The 22,154-nt window shown below is 34.6% G+C and overlaps 1 protein-coding gene across 13 annotated transcripts in view; it reads right to left on the bottom strand.

The window, feature by feature from the left end:
• ROBO2 (roundabout guidance receptor 2) overlaps nt 1–22,154 on the bottom strand; it is a 1,629,349-nt gene that overhangs the window by 504,702 nt on the left and 1,102,493 nt on the right. For all 13 annotated transcript variants that reach the window (XM_045851089.1, XM_045851086.1, XM_045851087.1 and 10 more), the window contains one exon: nt 18,482–18,808. In XM_045851089.1, coding sequence (XP_045707045.1) covers nt 18,482–18,808 — 327 coding nt within the window. The remainder of the gene's footprint in view (nt 1–18,481; nt 18,809–22,154) is intronic.

Genomic DNA, 22,154 nt, shown 5'->3' with positions numbered 1-22,154 from the left:
TGAGCCCTCAGATGATGGACTACACTGAGGCCAGATGTCAGAGGTGCTAAAACCGATAATCCATCAGTAATTTTCTATCTGTCGCAATAGCTCTGACCCAGTGAACTAAATAAATATGTTTAATCACTGACTGGTCAACTTATCAAATGCTGCCCTGGGCTAAGGCAAAGAACTTGTCAAATATGAAACAGATAGAGCAAGAACCACAGCCATAGGCAAAAAAGCAACTGCAGCTTTTATTTCTACCCCTGACCATCACACTTTGAGAAAACAGACTTAAGTGGTAATCATATTAGAAAAATAACTTTTGGGCAAAGGCTAAGACATACTAGACAAAGCTTTCTTAAAGTCTTACTATATTTCTTCTATTGTTTTTAAACATAAGCCAAAGTCTCTATATGTTTCAATTAAAATGTAGTTATATAAAGATCCTAAGTTCAATGACAAGTAACACACTAAATGTCAATAATGGGGAAAGAATCAAAAAAGAGCTACATTGCACAGTTATGAATCGATGCAGCAATAGTTATTTGTGAATAAGGCTACTTGGTCCCTAAGATAAAACCCTCCTCTGAAAAAAGAATACCCTTCAGCATTCCAGTAAGCTAAGGGATTCAAAATTACTGAATATGGACAGCTATATGACAAGCCCATTCCACACAAACATTAATCATAGTTAATGAGATAAAAGCTTCAGTAACGTGTGACACTGGGTAAGTGATAGATAGATCAGCCATCCTTCCATAGAATGTGCCAACAGCTATGTGATTATAAAGGCCACCGCCATCACTGTCCTGGAATGAAGCAAACTGAGAAGATTAGACGCACTGTGCTGACCACAAACAGCAGTGATTGCTCCAGCAGGATTCACGGAGGCACACACAAAGAGCATTCTCAGTACTAAGTCCGCTATGTCTTATTTGCCACTGCCATGTGCTGGCAGCCATGACAGAAAACTCTTGAACTTGTTTATTCACACTTGTTTAATCCTGATTCTACACACTGACTCAGCCTGTGGGGATAAGAAGATGAATGAGAGAAGCCAGGGCCATAAAGGGGTCAGGGTCATGATGTCGCTAGATCTCATTAACTACATCACTCAAGACACCAGTCATTCCAAAGGTCACTGCAACTGAGGACTCTGGTATAGGTAAAGGAAAACTAGTTTGATAAAATAAACTAATTTTTCTTAGAAATGACATCATATATAAAAACAAAAACCATTCTAACTTTATTCTCTGGAGCCAAATATGTCTGTTTATTGAAATAAATAGTTTTAAGAAATGAACACTAAACTATTTCGAAACATTCAGGCAAAAAAAAAAAAACATTTTTAAAGGGGCCACAAAAGTAAATTAACAATTGCTTGCTGATTTTTACCAATGAAAATTTGGCCTATTGTGTATGTTAGTTGGTTTAAATAGGTGGAAGAAGGGCTAGTATTCACAAAGGTACCACCACAATAAGAAGCTGAATGACAACATTTTGTGGCAGAAAAATTATTCACTAGAATTTATTCTATAGAGATGATATAAAATATTTGGCACTAGGATATCATAAGAAAACTTTCAAGAAACCACAATGTTAGAATTTGGAAGGACTTAGTAATCATGTTTGTAATTTAGGTTATTTCTATTTCCTGAGTACATGTGCAAACCATCATTATTAGATTTCTGAATATTCTTTGAAGAAATAAAAATTTAAATTGCTTTAGAAGTTACTCTATTGGACAAAATTACAGAGCTATTTATTTATATGTGTAGTATATTTATCTTTTACTTAAGGACTAATAAAACTGAATCCATTTCACAGACTGTCTATTTTAAAGTGATACTGTTGAAAAACAAAAATAAATTGTAGACGCAATGATGTTTATTGTTTATTTCTGGTGGTGTTTTCTTTTTTGCTTTTCTACAGTCTTAAACATTTCTAAAATAAGAATGTATAACATATAACCAGTAATATGTAAAAATAAAAGACAAAATAAAAAAGTAAAACAAACAAAAAGACACATGTAGTAGAAAGGTCTTTATGGTAGTTTAAATACATAAAGTTTGGCTCCAAAGAAAACAAAAATGTGATTTTGGTCTAATGTATGCCTGCTTACATGTATAATTATAAAATTGGGGTGAATATATTTTGGTAAATAGCAAACATGCATTTTTCCTAATAAAATGCCATATACACTAAATATAAGTTAAATATATGTCAAAAATTGGCTTATTAACTTTATGCATCCTTAGATAAATAAAAGAATATATAATTTGTAGACCAGAAATTTATATTTGTTTATATTAAATTTCAAGAGACTAGAAATACTGACCCAGAATATACGTAAGTATTTTTTTTTTCCTTAGACTGGTAAGCCTGCTTGAAAAAGAAAAATGACTTAATTACATGGTGACAAGGTGACTAGGGACTGCATAGACATGGATACATGGTCAGTTAATTCTTTAAAAGACATAGAAGATTAAGGAAAAACCTCATTTTACCAGCAGTATTATCAATTACCTGTTGTCAACCAGAATTCATATAAGGATGCGTTTAAAAAAAAAGCAAATATATTATTCAGAAAATGGAGAAAAGTCAGCTAAAAACACTGCTGCTAAATTTACCTGATATCCAAGATTGGTTGAAAATATTTTGGGTGAAAAAATATTTCAGATTTTGGAAATCAAATTTAAATATGTTGAAAATTACCTTTTTCCAATGAACTTCATCCACTCCTTACACAGTGACTTCCTGTTCTAGCTCAGTTAGATAGATGTCCGCTTTTCTAAAGGACAAATGATCTAGTCTATTTCTTTCACCTTAAATGTAAGAAAGCAGAGCCACAGAGGTTAAAAGTTTGCCAAAAATGACAGAACTAGTTAAGTTGTTGAAAAGGACCAGACCATGGTCCTTTCTGAGAAATCAAATTCCTAGAATTATCTTTCCTTACATTGCTGTCTAATGAAATTGGTTATCTCAAGCCTCCCTCTTATCAACTGGGGGCTTTGATTTAGTCAATTCACTATTCAGGACCTTCAGTTTCTACATCTGAACAACAAGGGGGCTGATGACCTCTAAGGTTCCTTCTACCTGCCAGCAGCTTCTACATGCACGGTTTTATGATGACCTGATTCACTCGAAGGTTGCTTTTTTTTTTTCCCCCTGATTTAATCCTACATTCATTTCTTATGAGAAAGCTTCCATTAATGCCCCTGTAATTAACATCAAACCCAAATGGGATGAATGGGAGACTTTCTTATGCACAAGATAAGGACCCTTAAATAAGAATGAATAATGATAATATTTCCCAGAAGACGACCATGGCAGCCCTCAAGTATGATTAACTAGACCACTCCTTGTCTCTCCATCTCCATAGAAATAGAACAGTTCATTTGCATGTCATCTGATATAAAGAGAGATTCTAGCATATAATGGGTTATTACCATTGGGTACTTCATTAGTAAAGCTTCTCCTTATGGTGTGACAGAAAAGAGAAGACAAAGTAATTGAGAATCTTACATCTCTATTAATGACACACACATTTGAAGATTAGATTCTATCAGCTTATCCACCAGTCCAAAAGCACCAAGCATGTACTTAGGAAGGATTTTGCAAGTTGACCCCTTTTGAGGTAGTCCCGCTTAACAATAGGCTTTTGAGAGAAGCTGTTTTTAAAAGAAATCCCTATATGAATATTAAACACAGCATTTTCTCCTTCTTTTAAGAATATTCAAAGCTGATCTAGGAAGAAAACAAAAATAAATCAGCCTTTCCATCAAGTTGCTCTTGAATATGGACATGTGGGTCCTGGGGAATTCTATGTTATAAATGAGGAGTTGGACTACAAAATGCAATTAATTTAATTGCTTATAATCTCAAAGGATTTCAAAATAAGATGTGTAAAACATATACACAAATGGGACTTTTTCCAAGGACTTTTCATGAAACATGATAATACTGAATTTAAGAAAGTCATTTCCAATTTATGTAATTCCTTGTGAATAAGAAAGTGATAAGAATGACTTTGCAACTGACTAGGTCACCCGTACTAAGTTTATTATCTTGTTTCATTAAGCATAGAGACTGATTTTTCCTTTGAGAGGAAAACATAAAACAAAACTATACCAAAACATATAGTTGTATATAACTTTTAAGGTTCTTTTCTGACCACATCATCATATTGGTTTTGGTTTTCCTATAATTCCTTAAGATTCCAAGGCAAAACACATACACCATAATCATTGTCCTGCATGCTGAGACAAAATCCCCAACTTCTATCCACTGGTCTTTTTCTTTTCTCTAAGGTCACATGAAACACATATATTTTTTCTGTGGCATGACAGTACTTGATGTGCTTGGCAAGAACTACCAATGTCTGATTGCTCCGGGCTAAATAATCCTAATTTCTTCCACTTTTCCTACTTACAACAGTCTTAAATCCTTAATCTTTCTCCTGTAGTTATATTACAGTATTATGGTATGATAAAACAGATACTTAGAATTATTTATATCCCACACATAGTTTCATCAGCAAAGAATCAAATTGGCACAGCTTCTTAATATAAACTATTAATGTAGTTCAGAGAAAAGATCCTTTCTGGCAGCTATATAGTTGCCCCTATTCATTAGGTCATGTGTTGAGGACACTGACTTTACTCCCATGAACAACCACCCACTTCTCACTTGAACATCTCCTTAGCCTTGGGGAAAAAAAGCCTATTATTGAACTCAAAAAAAAAAAAACAACAATGATTGGAGGGAAATCAAAAAAAGGTAAATTTACAGAAGTGTATATAGAATGCACCACAAGTTGAAATCATGAATTTCAAACAGTAAATTTGTGGATCCGAACAAGTGAATTTTCACCAGACCACAGACACAGTAAAAATATGAATCCATCAATGTTTAAGCAAAACACATATTCAGAAGTTACAAAATAACAATTTTGGTTCCTAATAAGGCCTTTTCATTTATATTTTGTAATGACTACTTAAGATCTTTGAACAGCTCACTTGTTCTCACTTTTATTTTGAAATAATTATAGACTTATAGGAAGTTGTAAAGATAGTATAGAGATGTCCTATGTACCATTTACCCACTTTCCCCCAATCTTACATAATTATAGCACAATTCTAAAAGCAGTAAACTGACATTGATGCAGTATGTGTATGTGGTTCTATGTCATTTTATCACTTGTGCATATTTGTGCAACCACCATCACAAAGAAGACACAGCTTGTTCACCTTTTTGCTCTTCCTTTGTAGTCATATCCGCACCTTTCTCTCCTGGCATCCGTATCCCTTAGCAACCACAGATCTGTTTTCCATCACTAGAACATTGTTATGTTGAGAAGGTTATGTAAACAGAATCATATACTATGTGACTTTTTGAAATAGTTTTTTTTTCTCTTAGCATAATGCCTTTGAGATTCACTCAAGTCATTGTGCGTATCAATAATTCATTCCTTTTGATTGCTGAGTACTATTCCATAGTAGGGATATAGCATGATTTATTTAACTATTCACCAGCTGAGGAACATTTTAGTTGTTTTTTTCCATTTTGTTGCTATTGTAAGTAAAACTGCTACTAAAAATTATATACAGTTTTTGTGTAGATATAAGTTAATCATCTGTCTAAAATAAGTTCTCAGGAATGACACTGTATGTTAAAGTATATTTCATGTTTTAAGAAACTGTCAAATTATTTTCCAGCATGGCTATTCAATTTAATATTCACATCAGCAATATGTGAGAGACCCAGTTTCCCCACGTCCTCACCAACATTTGGTGATGTCACTTTTCATTATATTTTGGCGATTCTAAAGGTACATAGTGATAGCTTATCACAGTCTTGGTGTGCATTCTCCCATGAAGACTGATGTTTAACATCTCTTCAAGTGCTTATTTGCTATCTATATATCCTTTCTGGTGAAATGTCCCTTCATGGCTTGTGCCCATTTTCTAATTGAATTGCTTTATTTAATGTTGAGTTTTGAGAGATCTTTATACATTCTCGACATGAAGCTGTTGTCAGGTATATGTTGTTTGCAAATACATTCTCCTAGTATGTAGATTACTTTTTTATCCTCTTAACATGATCTTTCAGAGAATAATAGTTTCTCATTTTGATGAAGTCATATTTACTTATTTTGCTTTTTCAGTTTGTGCTCTGGCATCATGTCTAAGAACTATTCATTAAGCCCTAGGCAGCAAAGATTTTGTTCTGTCTTCTGAAATTGTATACCTCTATGCTTTACATTTAAATCTATAACTTATTGTTAATTCATTTTTGTATAATGTATGAGGTAAAGTCAAAGTTCCATTTTTTTGCCTATAGATATCCAATTGCTCCTGTCTCATTTGTTGAAAAGACTATTCTTCCTCTATGAATTCACATATAAATTAAAAAGACTATTTCAAAGCCAAATTGATCAATGTTAAGGATACCATGTACTGAACCTAGAAACTATCAAAGTCAGCAAAGGTCTGCAAATGCAATACACCATGAGATAATGCATATAAATATGTTAACTTTCAAGAACTCCAAAAATCATTATAAATGTATCATTGCTATTATTATACTCCTTCTTCTAGAAAACTTAGTCAAGTTATCTTTAGATATTAAATGATAGATGACTTGTCTTATAAATTGGATTCTTAATCTCCAAACTGCTTTGGCCTAGAAACATGTCAATAAGAACTGAAAGTGATGGATTTTTCAGATACTGATATTTGACAACTAGGAACTGGAAAGAGAAAATCAAATTACTTAAATAAACTAATGAGCTTTCAAATGTCAATATATAACTAAATAAAAAAATAGAAAAGATTACTGTTTCTGTTATTTCTTTTCTTTAACATCTCATGAATCACTGGTTTCTAGCACTGAAACAAAGCTTCTGACTTCATCTAGTCCCGCATCCTCACTATACACATATAATTGAATAATTGTTTCTTGGTAAAATACCTAAAATAAATGTTAATGATTTCTTGTAAGTTTCAAATGATTTTGTTCATTCATTTAAATCTGTGAAGATGCTTAGCACAGTGGTTAGGAAAACAGCTTCTAGAAGACTGACTAGGTTCAAATCCCAGCTCTTGCTGTGTGAAAATTGCTCAGTTAGCCCTGGCTGGTGTAGCTCAGTGGATTGAGCACAGTCCTGTGAACCAAAGGGTCACTGGTTCAATTCCCAGTCAGGGCACATGGCCAGGTTATGGGCCAGGTTCCCAGTAGGGGGTGTGCAAGAGGCAACCACCCATTGATGTTTCCCTCCCTCTCTTTCTCCTTCCTTTTCCCTCTCTTTAAAAATAAATAAATAAAATCTTTTAAAAATCTGCTAAGTTAACTCTGTGGGCCTCACATATAATACAGAAAAAACTATAGAGTTGTTTTAACCATGAGTATGAAACACATACAAAAAAGCCTGACATTTAGTAAATGCCAGTGATTATTATTACTCATTTTCTAGCAAAAGAAATCATTTCACCTGTTTCACAACTCCCTTGGCAGAATCAACCTCTTATGCCTCTGAACTCCTACATGTCAGTTGTTCTTCTCCACAAGACTTACCACATTTTTCCCACTCCGTTGAACACTATTTGATAGCATGAGTTAGGCATTGTTCTGTTTTTTTTTCTTTTCTTGATCTTAGTTGAGGTAAATAACATAAAATACACCATTTTAGCCATTTTTAAGTTTGTGGTTCAATAGTGTTAAGTATGTTCACATTGTTGTACAACACACCTCCAAGACCCTTTCACACTGCTAGGCTGAAACTTCATACCCATTAAACAATTCTTGTTCTAACTCAGCATCTACTTGAGTGCCTAGCAGTTAAAAGTACTGTATGAAAATATAGCAAATTACATTTATATCATCCATTAAACCACAAATGTATTTCTTAAATTCCTATAAATGCTCCTTTTTAATACTCCCTCCTCTTTATTCTGATATCAACTGAACTCATCAAATTAATTCAACCCTCATCCTACTACACCTTAACTTGTAATTGATCTCCTACACCCACAATCTTCCATGCTCCAAACCACCCTACACTGTATTAACACATCTCCTGTAATACCTTATAAGTAACATTCCCAAATCAAAAGACACTGAAGGGCTCCCTTAAGTCTTCTAGAATAACATGCAAGCTCCTTAGTTTGTTTAGTCTTACCAATCTCTACCTCCCTACTTAAGTGATCTTCTTCCTTTCCTCTACTTACAGTCTCAAATTCAATGAATATACTCATTTTCTCCCAAACTGTAAAAACACTGCCACAGTCCTTCATTCTATTCATCCAGAAGTATCTGGTGCCACTCCTTCTAAGCCTGTGGCATGTCCTATCTGAGGTCCTTACCCACAGCACACAGAAGAAGGTTAGCTGTTTCTTGATGAAGCTGCCCAGCTTGTCCCTTATAACACAAACACCACTGAGGGCATGGCCTCTTAAGCCACTTTTTACTTCCTAATAACTAGGAAACCTAATAAAGACTCTAAATTAATTTAAAGAAAAACATAGAATGCCCTCATGAAGCATGAATAAACAGAGAAATCAACAAGAAAATAAGGATGAAAATGAGGCAGCTTGATATATAAATAAAAGGGCTACATTAAATATGACTTATATTTAGAAATAGTCACACACACTATAAAGTCTGTCCTAAAAATTTTTGTAAAGGTTTAGATGTTGGATAACAACTTAAAAAAAACTTAATGATTGTCTTTCTAAATACTAAGAAGTACTTGTATAACTAGGCAAAGCCTTGATGCTCAGAAAAAAGACACATATACTGGTAGGTGATTTCAAAAAAAGAGCTTGTCTTTTTAGATGTTAATTTAAGCTAAATGTAAAGGCTACTCAAAGGGCCAATGGCATCAGCCAATCAGACTCTTCTTGTTGCCTAAGGCCCAGCCTGACAACCAGTTTGCTGGCCTTTTTGCAGTTTGTAGGATCCAGTTTGTAGAATCATCTGTATGAAGGCTTAGATCAACCAATGAATAAATGGCTACAGACTATTTTGGGTGGTAGACTTTCCACAAAAACAAAAAATGAAAATAAAACAAGCATATAAAGATCCTGTTGAGATTCACTGGGTTCTGGGCCTATATAGCTCTCTGTCACGTTGATGAAACCACCTGCCTCTCTTACAATTCTTGCCTGACTTCTTTCCAAGGGCCAGAGACACTCAACAAGTGATGTCTGAGCAGCCCAGGAGGACGGTGCTAGGGAACTTCGGTGAGTTTACAGAAATCATCCCAAGCAGGGGCCCAATATTGCTTTACCAGGTTATTTCTTACTGAATATATATTCTATTGACAAAAATGTATGACTATCTCCTAATTAAAAATGGGTGGTTGGAAGTATTTTTGCTTTTGAAAATCTCATAAGAGGAAAAACCAATTTCAATGCTATATGGGGGAAATAAGATTGAACCTCATCCTTTCACAGTTAAGCCACAGGCTGTTAGGAACTTCTATTGAAATAGAAATCACCAGAATTGAACAAAATTTCACCTACTGTTTTTAACATCTACTCTCCTGTAAAGAGTTCTTCATATATACTGACTCAAGCATGAAAGAAATAGAAACTCCTTCATGCAATTATAGAAACCTTGTGGAGGCTGCTTCAGAATGGAAGGATGCTAACCCACATCCTTAATTATCAGAAACAAATCAAATCTAAATGCGTATTAAATTGGAGGCCTGTCATTCTAGTGAAATACAAATCTTGAGAAAACCATACATGCTCCAGCCCAAAATTATATTTCCTAAGAAAAATGTCAACTTATACACATTTTCAGTGAAATCAACTTATATTTATACACCACTTGAAATAGAATAAATTGAAGTTTTGTAGGTAGGAAACCCTCAAAAACCTTGAATATTATTAATTTTATCTAAAAATAGTTTCTGGGGTTGAAACAAGAGCTGACCTCAAAATGTCTCATATTGATAAACCTCATAACACTATAAATATATTTGTCTGTCATTCCATGGATAAGATTTACATGTTTTCAGAAATGAGGATAATACTGTTTTTGGAAATACTCCTTCAAAAAATGGAGAACATCAAAATTTCACTTCATTATGTGCTTTCCTTTGAATCAGAGTTAGTTCAGGCTAATTTGAGTGAATGGCAGCTTGAGACTTGTGCTAAGAAGGGTTGAATGTAGTTAATTCAATCAACAGAAATATGATATCAAAACACAGCATCATACATATTTAAAAAGATCGTAAGTTCTAACATGTTCTCCAGGCACTGCAATTTCACACCTTCATTTGTTAAGACTAAAGGAGAAGCCTGTATTTGAAAGAATGTGATTGAGTATCACAAAATTAAAAGGTACACACACAAAACAGCCCAAATACCACAGACCTGTGCGTGAGAACACATATATATGCTTTAAAAATGTCTGTTTTCTAATGCCAAAATTTTCGCCACTTGGTCTTTTGTTTCCAGTTAAATATGTTTTTCATTGATTCCTTGATGCTGACACATTCATGGTATTATGCTTTCAACTGAGCTCACAGATTTCTTTTAAAACAGCCTCAGGCCAACACGGTGGATGCAAGGCAGTACAAAATATGCTGAGTGCAAACAATATATGATTCTCATCACTTCCCTCTTAACACAGTCTCTTTCTTGGTGCTACTCATGTGGGAAAACTAATGGCTTGTATTAGTTTGCTAGGGCTGCCACAACAAAATACCACACGCACATACACACACACACACCAGTTTATTTTCTCACAGTTCTAGAGCCTGGAATTCCAAGGTTAAAGTGTTGGCAGGTTGAGTCTCTTCTGAGACCTCTATCTTAGGCTTGCAGATGGCTATCTTTCCCCTGTGTCTTTCCTCTCTGCATATGCATCCTGGTATCTCTTTTTTTAAAAAAAATCATTTTTTGTATTAGAGAGATGGAAAGGGAAGGAAAAAGAAAGGGAGAGGAACATCCATGTGAGAGAAAAACAGCAACTGGTTGCCTTCTGTACACACCACAACCTGAGACCGAACATGCAGCCTAGGCTTGTGCACTGACTGGGAACTGAATCAGTGACTTTTGGCCCACTCTACACTATTTCAGAAGTTTACCATTTTAAAGGTCCTATATCCATATACAGTCACAATTTGAGGTACTGGGGGTTGGGCCTTCAACATGAAATTCAGGGCAACACAAGTCAGCCTATAACATGGCCTAAGTACCTTGGCTCTAAGGGTTTTCCAATTGTTCATGTATCTGACTAACGTTAACAAAGACTCTGAATTCTTTCTTAATTTTGTTTAGTAACACAACTAGAGGAATCATAAAAAAGTGAGTCACTTCTATATTCTTTTTGATCAAAATCTATGAATATCAGCTCCAGTTCAACTTATGGCCTTGTATTCATTTAAATGGACAGATCTGCCTGAATGCTTATTTGTTTGAGGAAAGTCATGACATGGTGAGAATGGTACTGTTTTCCCACTCCTGGAATACTTAACCAACTTCTACTATAGTTGTACACTAATTTCTTATTCTAAACCTTCCAAGTAAAGAAAAAATAAACTAAGATATTTAGAAGGCTAAGCAACTAGGAAAGAAAAGGTGGTGTCAGTTACTCTAGGCAAAAGCAATATCATCTCCTGAGAAGTCAGAATATTGTCTGCTTTTAGGATAAATGAAAATGGCATGAGAAATAAAAAGGCTCAGCAAGTTATTTAACTTAAATGGGGCTAAAGTCCACATGGTCTACTAGAAGTGATATCCATCAAATCATACCTACTTGAATTAAATAACTGGGTCAAAAAATAAAAAGAAACTTTGTGGCCATTCAATATTTTCCTACAGTTATTTATTTTTATATTTTAATTAATTTAATCTTAGTTTAAAATATGGACATATGACACAGGAAATGTGATATGTCAGCCATCCAGCAATATTTATCAAGTACTATCAGTGTTTCATAGCTGTGTTTTGCACTGAGAAGAAAGTTAGATACAGTTAATTCATTGGCAATAATAAATATTAAAAGTTACATATAAATTCCTCAAAAAGTTAAACAGTTACCCTATGACAAAAAAAACTACTCTTCAGTTTAGAACCAAGAAAAGATGACATTAAATGATATATTAAACAAAAACTTGTCCAGGAATATCATAGCATTATTCAAAGTCAATAAAAAGTGGAAACGGCCCTGGCTGGTGTGGCTCAGTGGACTAAGCGCCAGATCTGTGAACCAAAAAGTGGCTGGTTCAATTCCTAGTCAGGGTACATGCCTGGGTTGCAGACCAGGTCCCCAGTTGGGGGCATGAGAGAGGCAACTGGTCAATGTATATCTTGCACATCTGCGTTTCTCACCCTCTCTTTCTCCTTCCCTTCCTCTCTCTCCAAAAATAAATAAATAAAATCTTTTTAAAAGGTAGAAGTAATCCAAATGCCCATTAACTGGTGAACAGATAGATAAAATACAGTATATCCATACAATGGAATATTATGCAGCAATATAAGGAATGAAGTACTGATACGTGCTACAGCAAAGGTGATCTTTGTAAGTATTACACTAAAGGAAAGAAGCTAATCAAAAAAACACCCAATATAATATAATTCTACTTATATGAAAGTCCAAAATAGGAAAATTATAGAGATAGAAAGTAGATTAGGGTTTGTCTAGGACTGGGGCAGTTTCCAGGGGAATGGGAATTGACTGCTATTGGGTATAGGGTTTCCTTTAGGAGTAAGGAAAATGTTCTAAATTAGATTATGATGTTTGTTGAACAAGCCTGTGAATATACTGTAAAACATTAAATTGCACACTTTAAACTGATAAATTGTATGGTATGTGAATTATATCTGTAGTAAAGCAATTTTGAAAAGCTTTCCATGGCTCTAAGTCAGTTTTTCAATTTAATTTACCTTGTCTCTTCATGGTATTATAGGTATTTTGCCCAAATGACATTCATTTATAGCTAAAGTAACAATTTTTAGAAAAGAAAATACATATATATTAACTAAGAATGTCAAAGAAACAATATACTTTGTCTTCACCTTTAACGCCACCTATAATTCTGTAACTAAAGTCTGTCTACTTTCGTATCCTCTCTTCCTTGTACTGATAAAACATAAATTTAGTTTTGAATTAAAGCAAACAGGGTCATTATGTTTGTAGTTTCCCACAGCTTTTCTATTCTAGCAATCTGTGACCCATAAATAATGCAGGGCCTTGTCCTTCTATAAATGACTTTCTTGCAACATGAGTCGTAATACGTGGAAATGGAAAAAAAAGAGAAAGAAAGAAAAGACAAGACAAGAGAACAGAAGGGAAAAGAGGAAAGAAAAGAAAAAGAAGAGAAAAGAAAAAAGAAAAGAAAAGAAAAAAGAAAAGAAAAGAGAAAAGAGAAAAGAGAAAAGAGAAGAGAAGAGAAGAGAAGAGAAGAGAAGAGAAGAGAAGAGAAGAGAAGAGAAGAGAAGAGAAAAAACAAGTCACCCTGCAGTCATGGAATTTAAAGTATTTCTAGTTCCCAATTAAATTATGAATCCCATCTATCTTCTTTTGTAGTTGCATCAAAAGCCAACTTTCAGACATTTAACTACTATATTTTTACAAAAGCAAAGTTAAATCACAGGTAATTTAAAAAGCTCTTGTATTTTGCTTTGGAAGTTAGAACAGCAAAAAGGAAAAAAAAATCAGTTTTTATGTGACCCCTGAACTTTGAGTCACAACACCATAACCTCCTTGCCACTAAAACATTCTGTGCCTTAATCTCCTCTCTCTGCACTGATGTAGTGCGGAGAAAAGAAAACAGAAAAAATAATCTGGGGACTTCATTAATTTTTCATGAATTTTCATTTAGGCCAGAACCCCCTTTTACCCTGGTCGATAGATCAAGCTGCTGTCATATATTTACCACCTGGGGCTACAGCTGCTATCTCTAGGGGCTGCCACTGACTCGGGCTACATCACAGGCAGCTACAATCTGTGTGAGGACCCCTGTGCTCCCGCTGCTCCAAACCCAGGCAGCATTGATGTTCAAACTGAAATCCTATCAGCGCCAGCAAATTCTAGGCCCTCTCGGTGAGCCCATCAGAAAACTGTGTATTAACTTCTTCAGTGCCTCATGTCTTGCTATGGACACCATGATTCTGTTTTCTAAATATGTAAAAATCATTTTTCACTAAAAGACCTTTGAGTTGAAGTGATTTGAAAAGTACTGCCTGGATGGCTTTTTCCCTCCAAAACCAAGGAGGGAAAGCATATATGAGGTGATAGAAATCTTCATTACAATGACTGGTTCTGAATATTTTTTTCCTCCACTACTTTGTACCCTTACATAAAACTGAAGAATGTATTAAATGAAAACAAAGAAGAGAACAAATACAGTATGGTAAAGGACAGGAGGACTTCTATACAATCAGTCAAGACAGATAGATATCCATAGGAGTGCATATTACATACAACAGCAGAAACCAAGATTTAAATTAAAAATGAAAACTGAGGTGAAGCAGAGCCAAAAATTGTCCTTATTTTTACCACTAATCATTTCATGGTAAAAGCTGTAACAAGTCTGGTTCCTACTTATCCATACACTCTTGACCATGCAAATACACCTAACTCAGTAATTCTCAGCCCCCCTCACCTCCCTCCCCTGGGCACACTTGCAGCGTCTGGAGACATTTTTGATTATCATAAATGGGATAAGGGGGGTCCTGAGCAAAGGCCGGAGATACTGCTAAATAGCCTACAATGCACAGCACAGACCCCACAACAAAAAAATCACCCTGCTCCAGTTCCCTCACACCCCTTCAGAGCTAAATTCTTGGAAGAACAGGCAGCATTTACCATTCCAACTCCACCACCTACTCATTTCTCCTAGAGCCCAGAGATGCCTTTCATTTGACCATCATGTGGCATTGGCATTGCCAACCACTTTTTCATTCAGAAAATTATTTCCTTGGTTTTCTTGTCACTTCACTGCCAATATCGCATCAGCTCTGAAACCTCCTCTGAGTCTCCAGCACCAGCACTTCTTTCCTTTCCTCACCATTAAATAAGTGGGGTCCTAGGAGGCAGGAGTGGTCTTAGCTCTTATTAATCACTGGGCACACAGCCTGCCTGGGCAATCATGTCCACTTCTATCTACTCTCATGGCTTCGGACCTCCATCTGGGAAAAACCTTTCTTCTCAATTCCAGAAGCGTTTTAAAAAACAGAACATGAGGTATTTTTACCTTGATATTTCATTGATGTGGCAACCAATACAGCCAAAGCAACTGTACTCTTTGGTTCCCACTACAGCTATTTCTCCAGTCTCTGCCATTCTTATGGATGGTGGTACTATACCCACTGTTAATATGCCACACACACACACACACACACACACACACACACACACACGTATGTATATATGTATATGTATTTCACCCTCTAATGCCCAAACTGACCCTAAAGTAATACATTTTATAATTTCTTTATATAATGCAAACTATTCCCTTCAATCTTCACTGTTATTTTCCGTTTAAAATCTAACATATACACTCTTCTGAGTTATTTGGCAGCTCCTTAACTCTGTTCTGATTTCAGTCATCATTCCTTTAACCCAGGGGTGTCAAACTCATTTTCACCAGGGGCCACATCAGTCTTGCAGTTGCCTTCAAAGGGCTGAATGTAATTTCAACTCCTTAACAGTTAAGGAGTAGTGACATTTATAGAGTCCTAAAGTTATTTCAGCCCTTTGAAGGCAACCATGAGGCTGATGTGGCCCCTGATGAAAATGAGTTTGACAACCCTGCTTTAACCCAATCTTCAATTCTCTTCGACAGACTCTCCTTTCACAAAACAAAAACGTCTAGATTTTGTGATGCAGTACATGCCTACCTTTTGACATATCTTGCCCACCAACCTTGTATCAAGCCACTTGCAGTTTTCCAAATGCACAGTGTTTTTAGGCTTCCATTCTTTTCTTTGATGTTTAAAAAATGGATGTTCCTAATTGAGCATTTATGTTAAGGGTTCTAAAACATGAAGGTCAAACTTTTATATAACCTGATAGAAGAGCATTTATATAATTTATGCCCTTTTATAAAATACATTGGTTACCAATACTATCGCAAAATCACGATGCTTTCACCCAAGTATCCATATTAATACTTTTAATGAAACATAAAGAAAGACAGAAGACTGATGAGCTAATGTGAAAGAGATGAGCCGCATATAAATGAATACTATTTGATCTTGTGTTGCTCAAATGGCATGAACTGCTGACATAGCTTTAGAAGAAAGAATTTTATTCACCAGCTAAATTCAATTTAGAAGACTTCTGTTTTCCCCTTTAGGTCAGGAATATTTTTAGGATTTCTCAAAGCTCATTGATTTAAAAATTTTTAAAAAGGTACTGTCATATTACAGGATGAAAAAAGTAAAAAGATTCATTATTTAATTTTTTCTTCCTGAAACAGTTTGATTCATTATTAATGATGTAATTACAAGAGAAAGAAACCCTTCCCAAATTATTAAATAAAAGTGCAAGATGCACATTTACTGAAAGCATTTTAACAAAACTAAGGCTCCAAAACTTATAAATTTATGCCTGCATAGTAAAAAAATGACTGGCCAATTTAGATAAACTTTAATATTGAGAAGAAAAGTTAGTTAAAGATTAAAAATACCTATTTAATGCTAAGTATAGAAAGAAAAAATTAAAAATGCTAATTCTTAATTTTTACTTATATAAAATAGGCCATATTTAATTTTACTTTCTCCAAATATGGACAATTCTCTAAAACCAAAAATTAGAAGAAAAAGGATCTGATCTTGAATCCCCATTAACTTACTGTCTGAGTCTCAGTCACTTAACCATCAGGGATTTCATTTTACCCACAAAAGAGGAGAATAATGCCTGTTCATATTTATTGCAAAGGTATTGGTGGGAAAAAAAGATCAATAGATTTTGACATTGAAATATTTCAGTATTTTTCAAAAGTTCCAGAAATAAAGTATTTCAAAATAAAAATGGAACAATTGAGAATATTCGCATTCTTAACTTTTTTGTGTATTTCAAATCTTAGTAAACTGAATTTAATTTAACTGCATTTTAAATTCCTTGTAAAAATAAAATTACCTGGTTCCGGTGCAAAATGGAATTGCTAGCCAAGGTTCTAATCCTCATATTTCGAGGTCTTTCACAAAACAAATTTGGATCTTAGGATTCTTCTAATCTTTTCTTATTGGACTTACACATTTCAATCATAAGTGAGTTCTCAATTTCCTAATACAAACTATAAATGAAAAGACTGGACACTTGAGAACAAAAGCTTTCAATGGATAGCTCAATAAGAAGTAGTATGATTATGTTTACTAAAATATGCTTTCATGTATAAAGATAATGATAAAAGATAATGGTACATTGGTGAGAATTTCAATACACAAACTGTATAATCTACTGTAATACACTGTAGAACATGAGTGTAAGTATTAACTTTAATTACAGACATTATCACCACCTCTGGTCATATAAATAAGATTGATGCCTCCTGAAATTCCTCAATTCTCTTATTATGAGACCTATTTGTGCAATCAAAAAGTTGAAAAGTACAATCTGTTTTAAGACCCAATTGTTGCCTTTTGTTCACAATTAATTCTAGATGAAAATCTGTCCTCAAAATAGATAATATAAAAAATGTATGATACTGTTTAAATTACTATTCCAAATCCTTCCTATAAGCCAGAAAAAAATCTATCTCATATTTTTTAATTTGCTCTAAAAAGTAATCCATGAATTTATGGAATCAATGTTCAAATTGCTGCAAAGCATTGATATCTGAATTCACTAGTGTAGTTTTTTTATGTCAAAGTCAGGACAAATCCTTACTGCTGATTCCAAAGACTAAGTCAGACCTACCAACATACAAACACTCTGCCCCTATAGAAATAACATTTTTCTCTGATTAATTTTTATTAAATAAATATAGTTGATGTTATTGTTGATATGTTCTTGCCAGCATGACTGGAGTAACAATTTCTGAATTCAGCCTGGAGTAAAGGAGTTAATTTAACATAGAGCATATGTTCTTTTTAAAAGAGCTTGATAAAATTTAGAATTGGAAATGTGTGTGTGTATTTTATACATAGGTAACAGAAATAGTAACAATATCGAATTTATCCCTTGTATTTGATTCCACAATAGACATAAACTTTTCATTTAACACTGCCAATTTTAATACTTGATTATATCTCTCATTAATAATTCAAATTTTAAATATGACCAGCATCATCACCAACTTGTTTAACATACTAACAATTTTCATACTGCTTTAATATAAATAAATTTACTGCAACACCCTGACTTGGCATTATTTTGGCCAGCATTCTTTGGGGAAGACAAAGTAAAATTATGCAGAGTATGTTGATTGTTTTATACTGTTGGTATTGAGCATCTGTGGGAGCAAGTCAAACTCATTACAAATAAATCAAAGTAACTGTGCATGTCATTTAAGAGGTTCATTTTGTTTACTTACGTGCCACTTCCAGAGATGCATTTCGACTCACAGCTTCACCAAGATAGTTCCTTGCAACACAAACGTAGCTTCCTTCATCAGGTTTACTTCTGCGTCCGTGCACAATGCGCAAGAAGAATAAGGATCCGCTCGGTAGCAGCATCCTGTGGGACCGGGGATCATCCTTGTCAGTCTCCACCCGCTCACCATCCTTGTACCACTCAATGGTGGGTGTTGGTCGGCCCTCTGCCTTACAGTTCAAAGTAGTGGGCTCTCCCTTAGAAACAATGACATCTGAAGGGTGCTCCACAATCCGTGGCGGAAAGTCTTCCTGGCGAAGACGAGATCCTACAGAACATGAGAGAATAAAGACGTGCTTTCACATTTTCTCTTTTTTTAAAATAATTAATCTTTATTGTATTTTCCCCTTACCATTAGTCTTCTTATACCTCTCTCCACAATCACCACACTGTTGTCCATGTCCACGAGTACTTTTTCCTTTTTGTTCGATCCCACCACACCCTAACAATCCCCCTGACTAGCTGTCATCTGTTCTCCATCTATGAGTCTGTCTCTGTTTTGCTAGTTTGTTCACTAGATTCCACATATGAGTGAAATCATATGGTATTTGCCTTTCTCTCACTGGCTTATTTCACTTAGCATAATGTTCTCCAGGTCCATCCATATTTTCACAAGGGTTCACTTCTCCAAAGAGAATATGCAGATGGCCAACAGACATATAAAAATATGCTCAATGTCACTAATCATTAGAGAAATGCAAATTAAATCCATAGTGAGATACCGTCTTACACCTGTTAGAATGACCATCATCAATAAATCAAAAAACAAGTGCCAATGAGGATGTGGAAAAAGGGGAACCCTTTTGCACTGTTGGTAGGAATGCAGACTGGTGTAGCCACTGTGGAAAACAATATGGAGATTGCTCAAAAAATTAAAAATGGATCTGCTTTTTGACTGAGTGATCTCACTTCTGAGAATATATCCAAAGATACACAAAACACTAACTTGAATGAATATAAGCATCCCTATGTTCAGTGCAGCATTATTTACAATCACCATATATGTAATCACCCAAGTGTCCATCAGTAGATGAGTGGATAAAACAAGTATGCACATTTACACAATGGACTACTACTAGACTATAAAAAATTTTTCCCTTTGCAACAGCATGAATGAATCTGGAGAGCATTATGCTAAGTCAAATAAGCCAGTGAGAGAGAGACAAATACCATATGATTTCACTCATATGTAGAATCTAATGAACAAACTAAACCAACAAGTGAAACAAAGACAGACTCATAGATGGAGAGGAGTATGACAACTAAGGGGGAGGACGGTAGGAGTGGAGGAGTCAAGCAAAAAGGAAAAAGGACTCATGGATATGGACAACAGTGTGGTGATTGTGGGAGGAATGGGCATAAGGGTATATATGGTAATAAAAATCAATAAAAAATTAAAATTGAAAAAAATTTGCTTTTAAAATTCTCCAACCAATCACCTAATATTAACATATTTCTGCCCAATAAACAAGTAATATTTATTCCTCAGTGTTATGCCAGTTTAGTTTCAATATTAATTAAAAATTAATATTTTACTTTATTCGAGGAAATTTAATTTGGTAGTAAGTAAATGTTTTCTTTTTTGAAAATAATTAACTTTTAAAAGGTGCTGGCTACCATTTGTTATCCCATCAGACCCAAGAAGGAACTTAAACTTTACAAGTGCTAAGTACCTAAAGTAAAAGAGCAATTCACAGTACACAGAATTTTAAAAAAGAAAAAACTAAAGAGCCCCAAGGCATTTAAATATGGACAGGTAATCACATCATACATCACAATAATAAAGAAAGTTATATATTATAATTACTGGGTCCCTATAGAAAATGAGAAATTTTCAGATTACAAAAAGTAAAAATTATTTTAAAAAATAATAATCAAGGAAGATCTCAAAGAATTTAAATATAAAGGGCTAATCATAGTTTGCACATCAGTAACATATTCCCAGATGTAAATATCTGGACACATAGCCATAGAATCCAATCCTGAAGTGCATCAAGATTTGTACGTCACTTTTTATGTAACAGGCATATGCTTGGCTGCAATCACCTGATAGTGACATATCCTCCTTGTTCTCCAGTCTCCCATATGCAGTCACCTACATTATCCTAACTGTCAAACTTAATCTATTAAAACAAAGCAAGTCAAACATCCATGTTATTAGAGTGTCATTTACTATATCAAATAGTTCCCTACTTGTTAAGTACTTGGCCTGGGTAGGACTATAGAAGACCGTTCTGTGTGGTGTGGGCCCAGACAGGACCCATTCCCACAGATAGGTTCTCCCATGGGGAATCAGGCCTGCAATGCACCTAGGCTGCTATGAGACTTTCTTTTGCTAAAACTCCCTCACCCTGAATTGAGGCAGCAAGTGCTTACTGTAACTTCCTAAAATCCATGCTAAAACTCCCCAGTATGGAGTGTAACTGGTTCAACCACTTTTCCCTTTGCATTTGCAAATATCCTTCTCCTGTGATCTGATTAGCGGCATCTTCTCCTTTGTTTTCTGTAAACGGTAACCACCTAAAGGAAACCTGTACACAGTAAATGAGGACCGTCATGTAATGTGCCCAGGAAAGCAATAAAGGCTTGTCATGGCAAGAACCGAGGCTTTTTCTCCTCTTGAGAGAAAAACCATGCCATCCTTATTCCTTCACAGGACTCAGTAGTTCGTGTGAATTTCCCATGCCTCATCCACAATGTGGCAGACCCCACAAACTAGGGTCTGCATCATAGGACCTTAAATACAGGAGTGAGCAAACATAGATTTTCAGTTGTTTGTATGGAAAATAGTACAGTAATTAATAAAAATACAAGAATAAACTGTGTTGTATATGCTCAACCATAAACCTACTGTAGCCCACCCTGTATATTAATACTTAATTAAATGAAATGTTAAATAATAGAATATAAGAGAAAAAGGGGCAAAATAGCCAAACTAGTTAGCAGTAAGATTAAGAATCTAGTATGTTCAACTAAGAGAATTTTACTAATTTATCACTATAACATATATAAACAATTCTAGTGTTGTCATATTTGTATATTCTTCCAGCAATTTCATCCCCACTATTATAAAAATGTCAAAAGAACATCTACAATCTAAATGTAAGAGGTAAAACTATCAAAAATTGGAGGAAATAACAGGAGCCAATTTTCATGACCTTGAGTTAGAGCACATTATGTGGCTGTGATACCAAAAGCACAAATGACAAACAAAATAATAGGTAAATTGGACTTCATCACATTTAAATATGTTCATGCTTCAAAAAAAATCATCAAAAAGTGAAAAAGGCAAACCACAGAATAATAAAAATATTTGTGATCATTTATTTGTTATGGGATACATATCTAGCTCTTTATATATAAAGAACTTGTGTAACTCAATAAAAATACAATAACCAAATTTAATGCGGGCAAGGGATTTGAATGCACGTTTATCCTAAATAGCTGCACAAATGGCCAGTAAGCACACAGAGAGATGTTTAACATCATTAACTAGTAAGTTAATGCATATCAAAACCACAATGAGATATACTTCATAACCACTGGGATGGCAATTACAAAAAAATGTAAAATATGTTTGGTCAATGATGTGGAAAATTTGAGAGACTCATACA

The sequence above is a fragment of the Phyllostomus hastatus genome, unplaced genomic scaffold (assembly GCF_019186645.2).
Source record: "Phyllostomus hastatus isolate PE091 unplaced genomic scaffold, TTU_PhHast_1.1 phas_contig_86, whole genome shotgun sequence".
Taxonomy (NCBI): domain Eukaryota; kingdom Metazoa; phylum Chordata; class Mammalia; order Chiroptera; family Phyllostomidae; genus Phyllostomus; species Phyllostomus hastatus.
The sequence above is the reverse complement of the archived record's forward strand: the minus strand, read 5'-3'. Positions and strand labels throughout refer to the sequence as shown.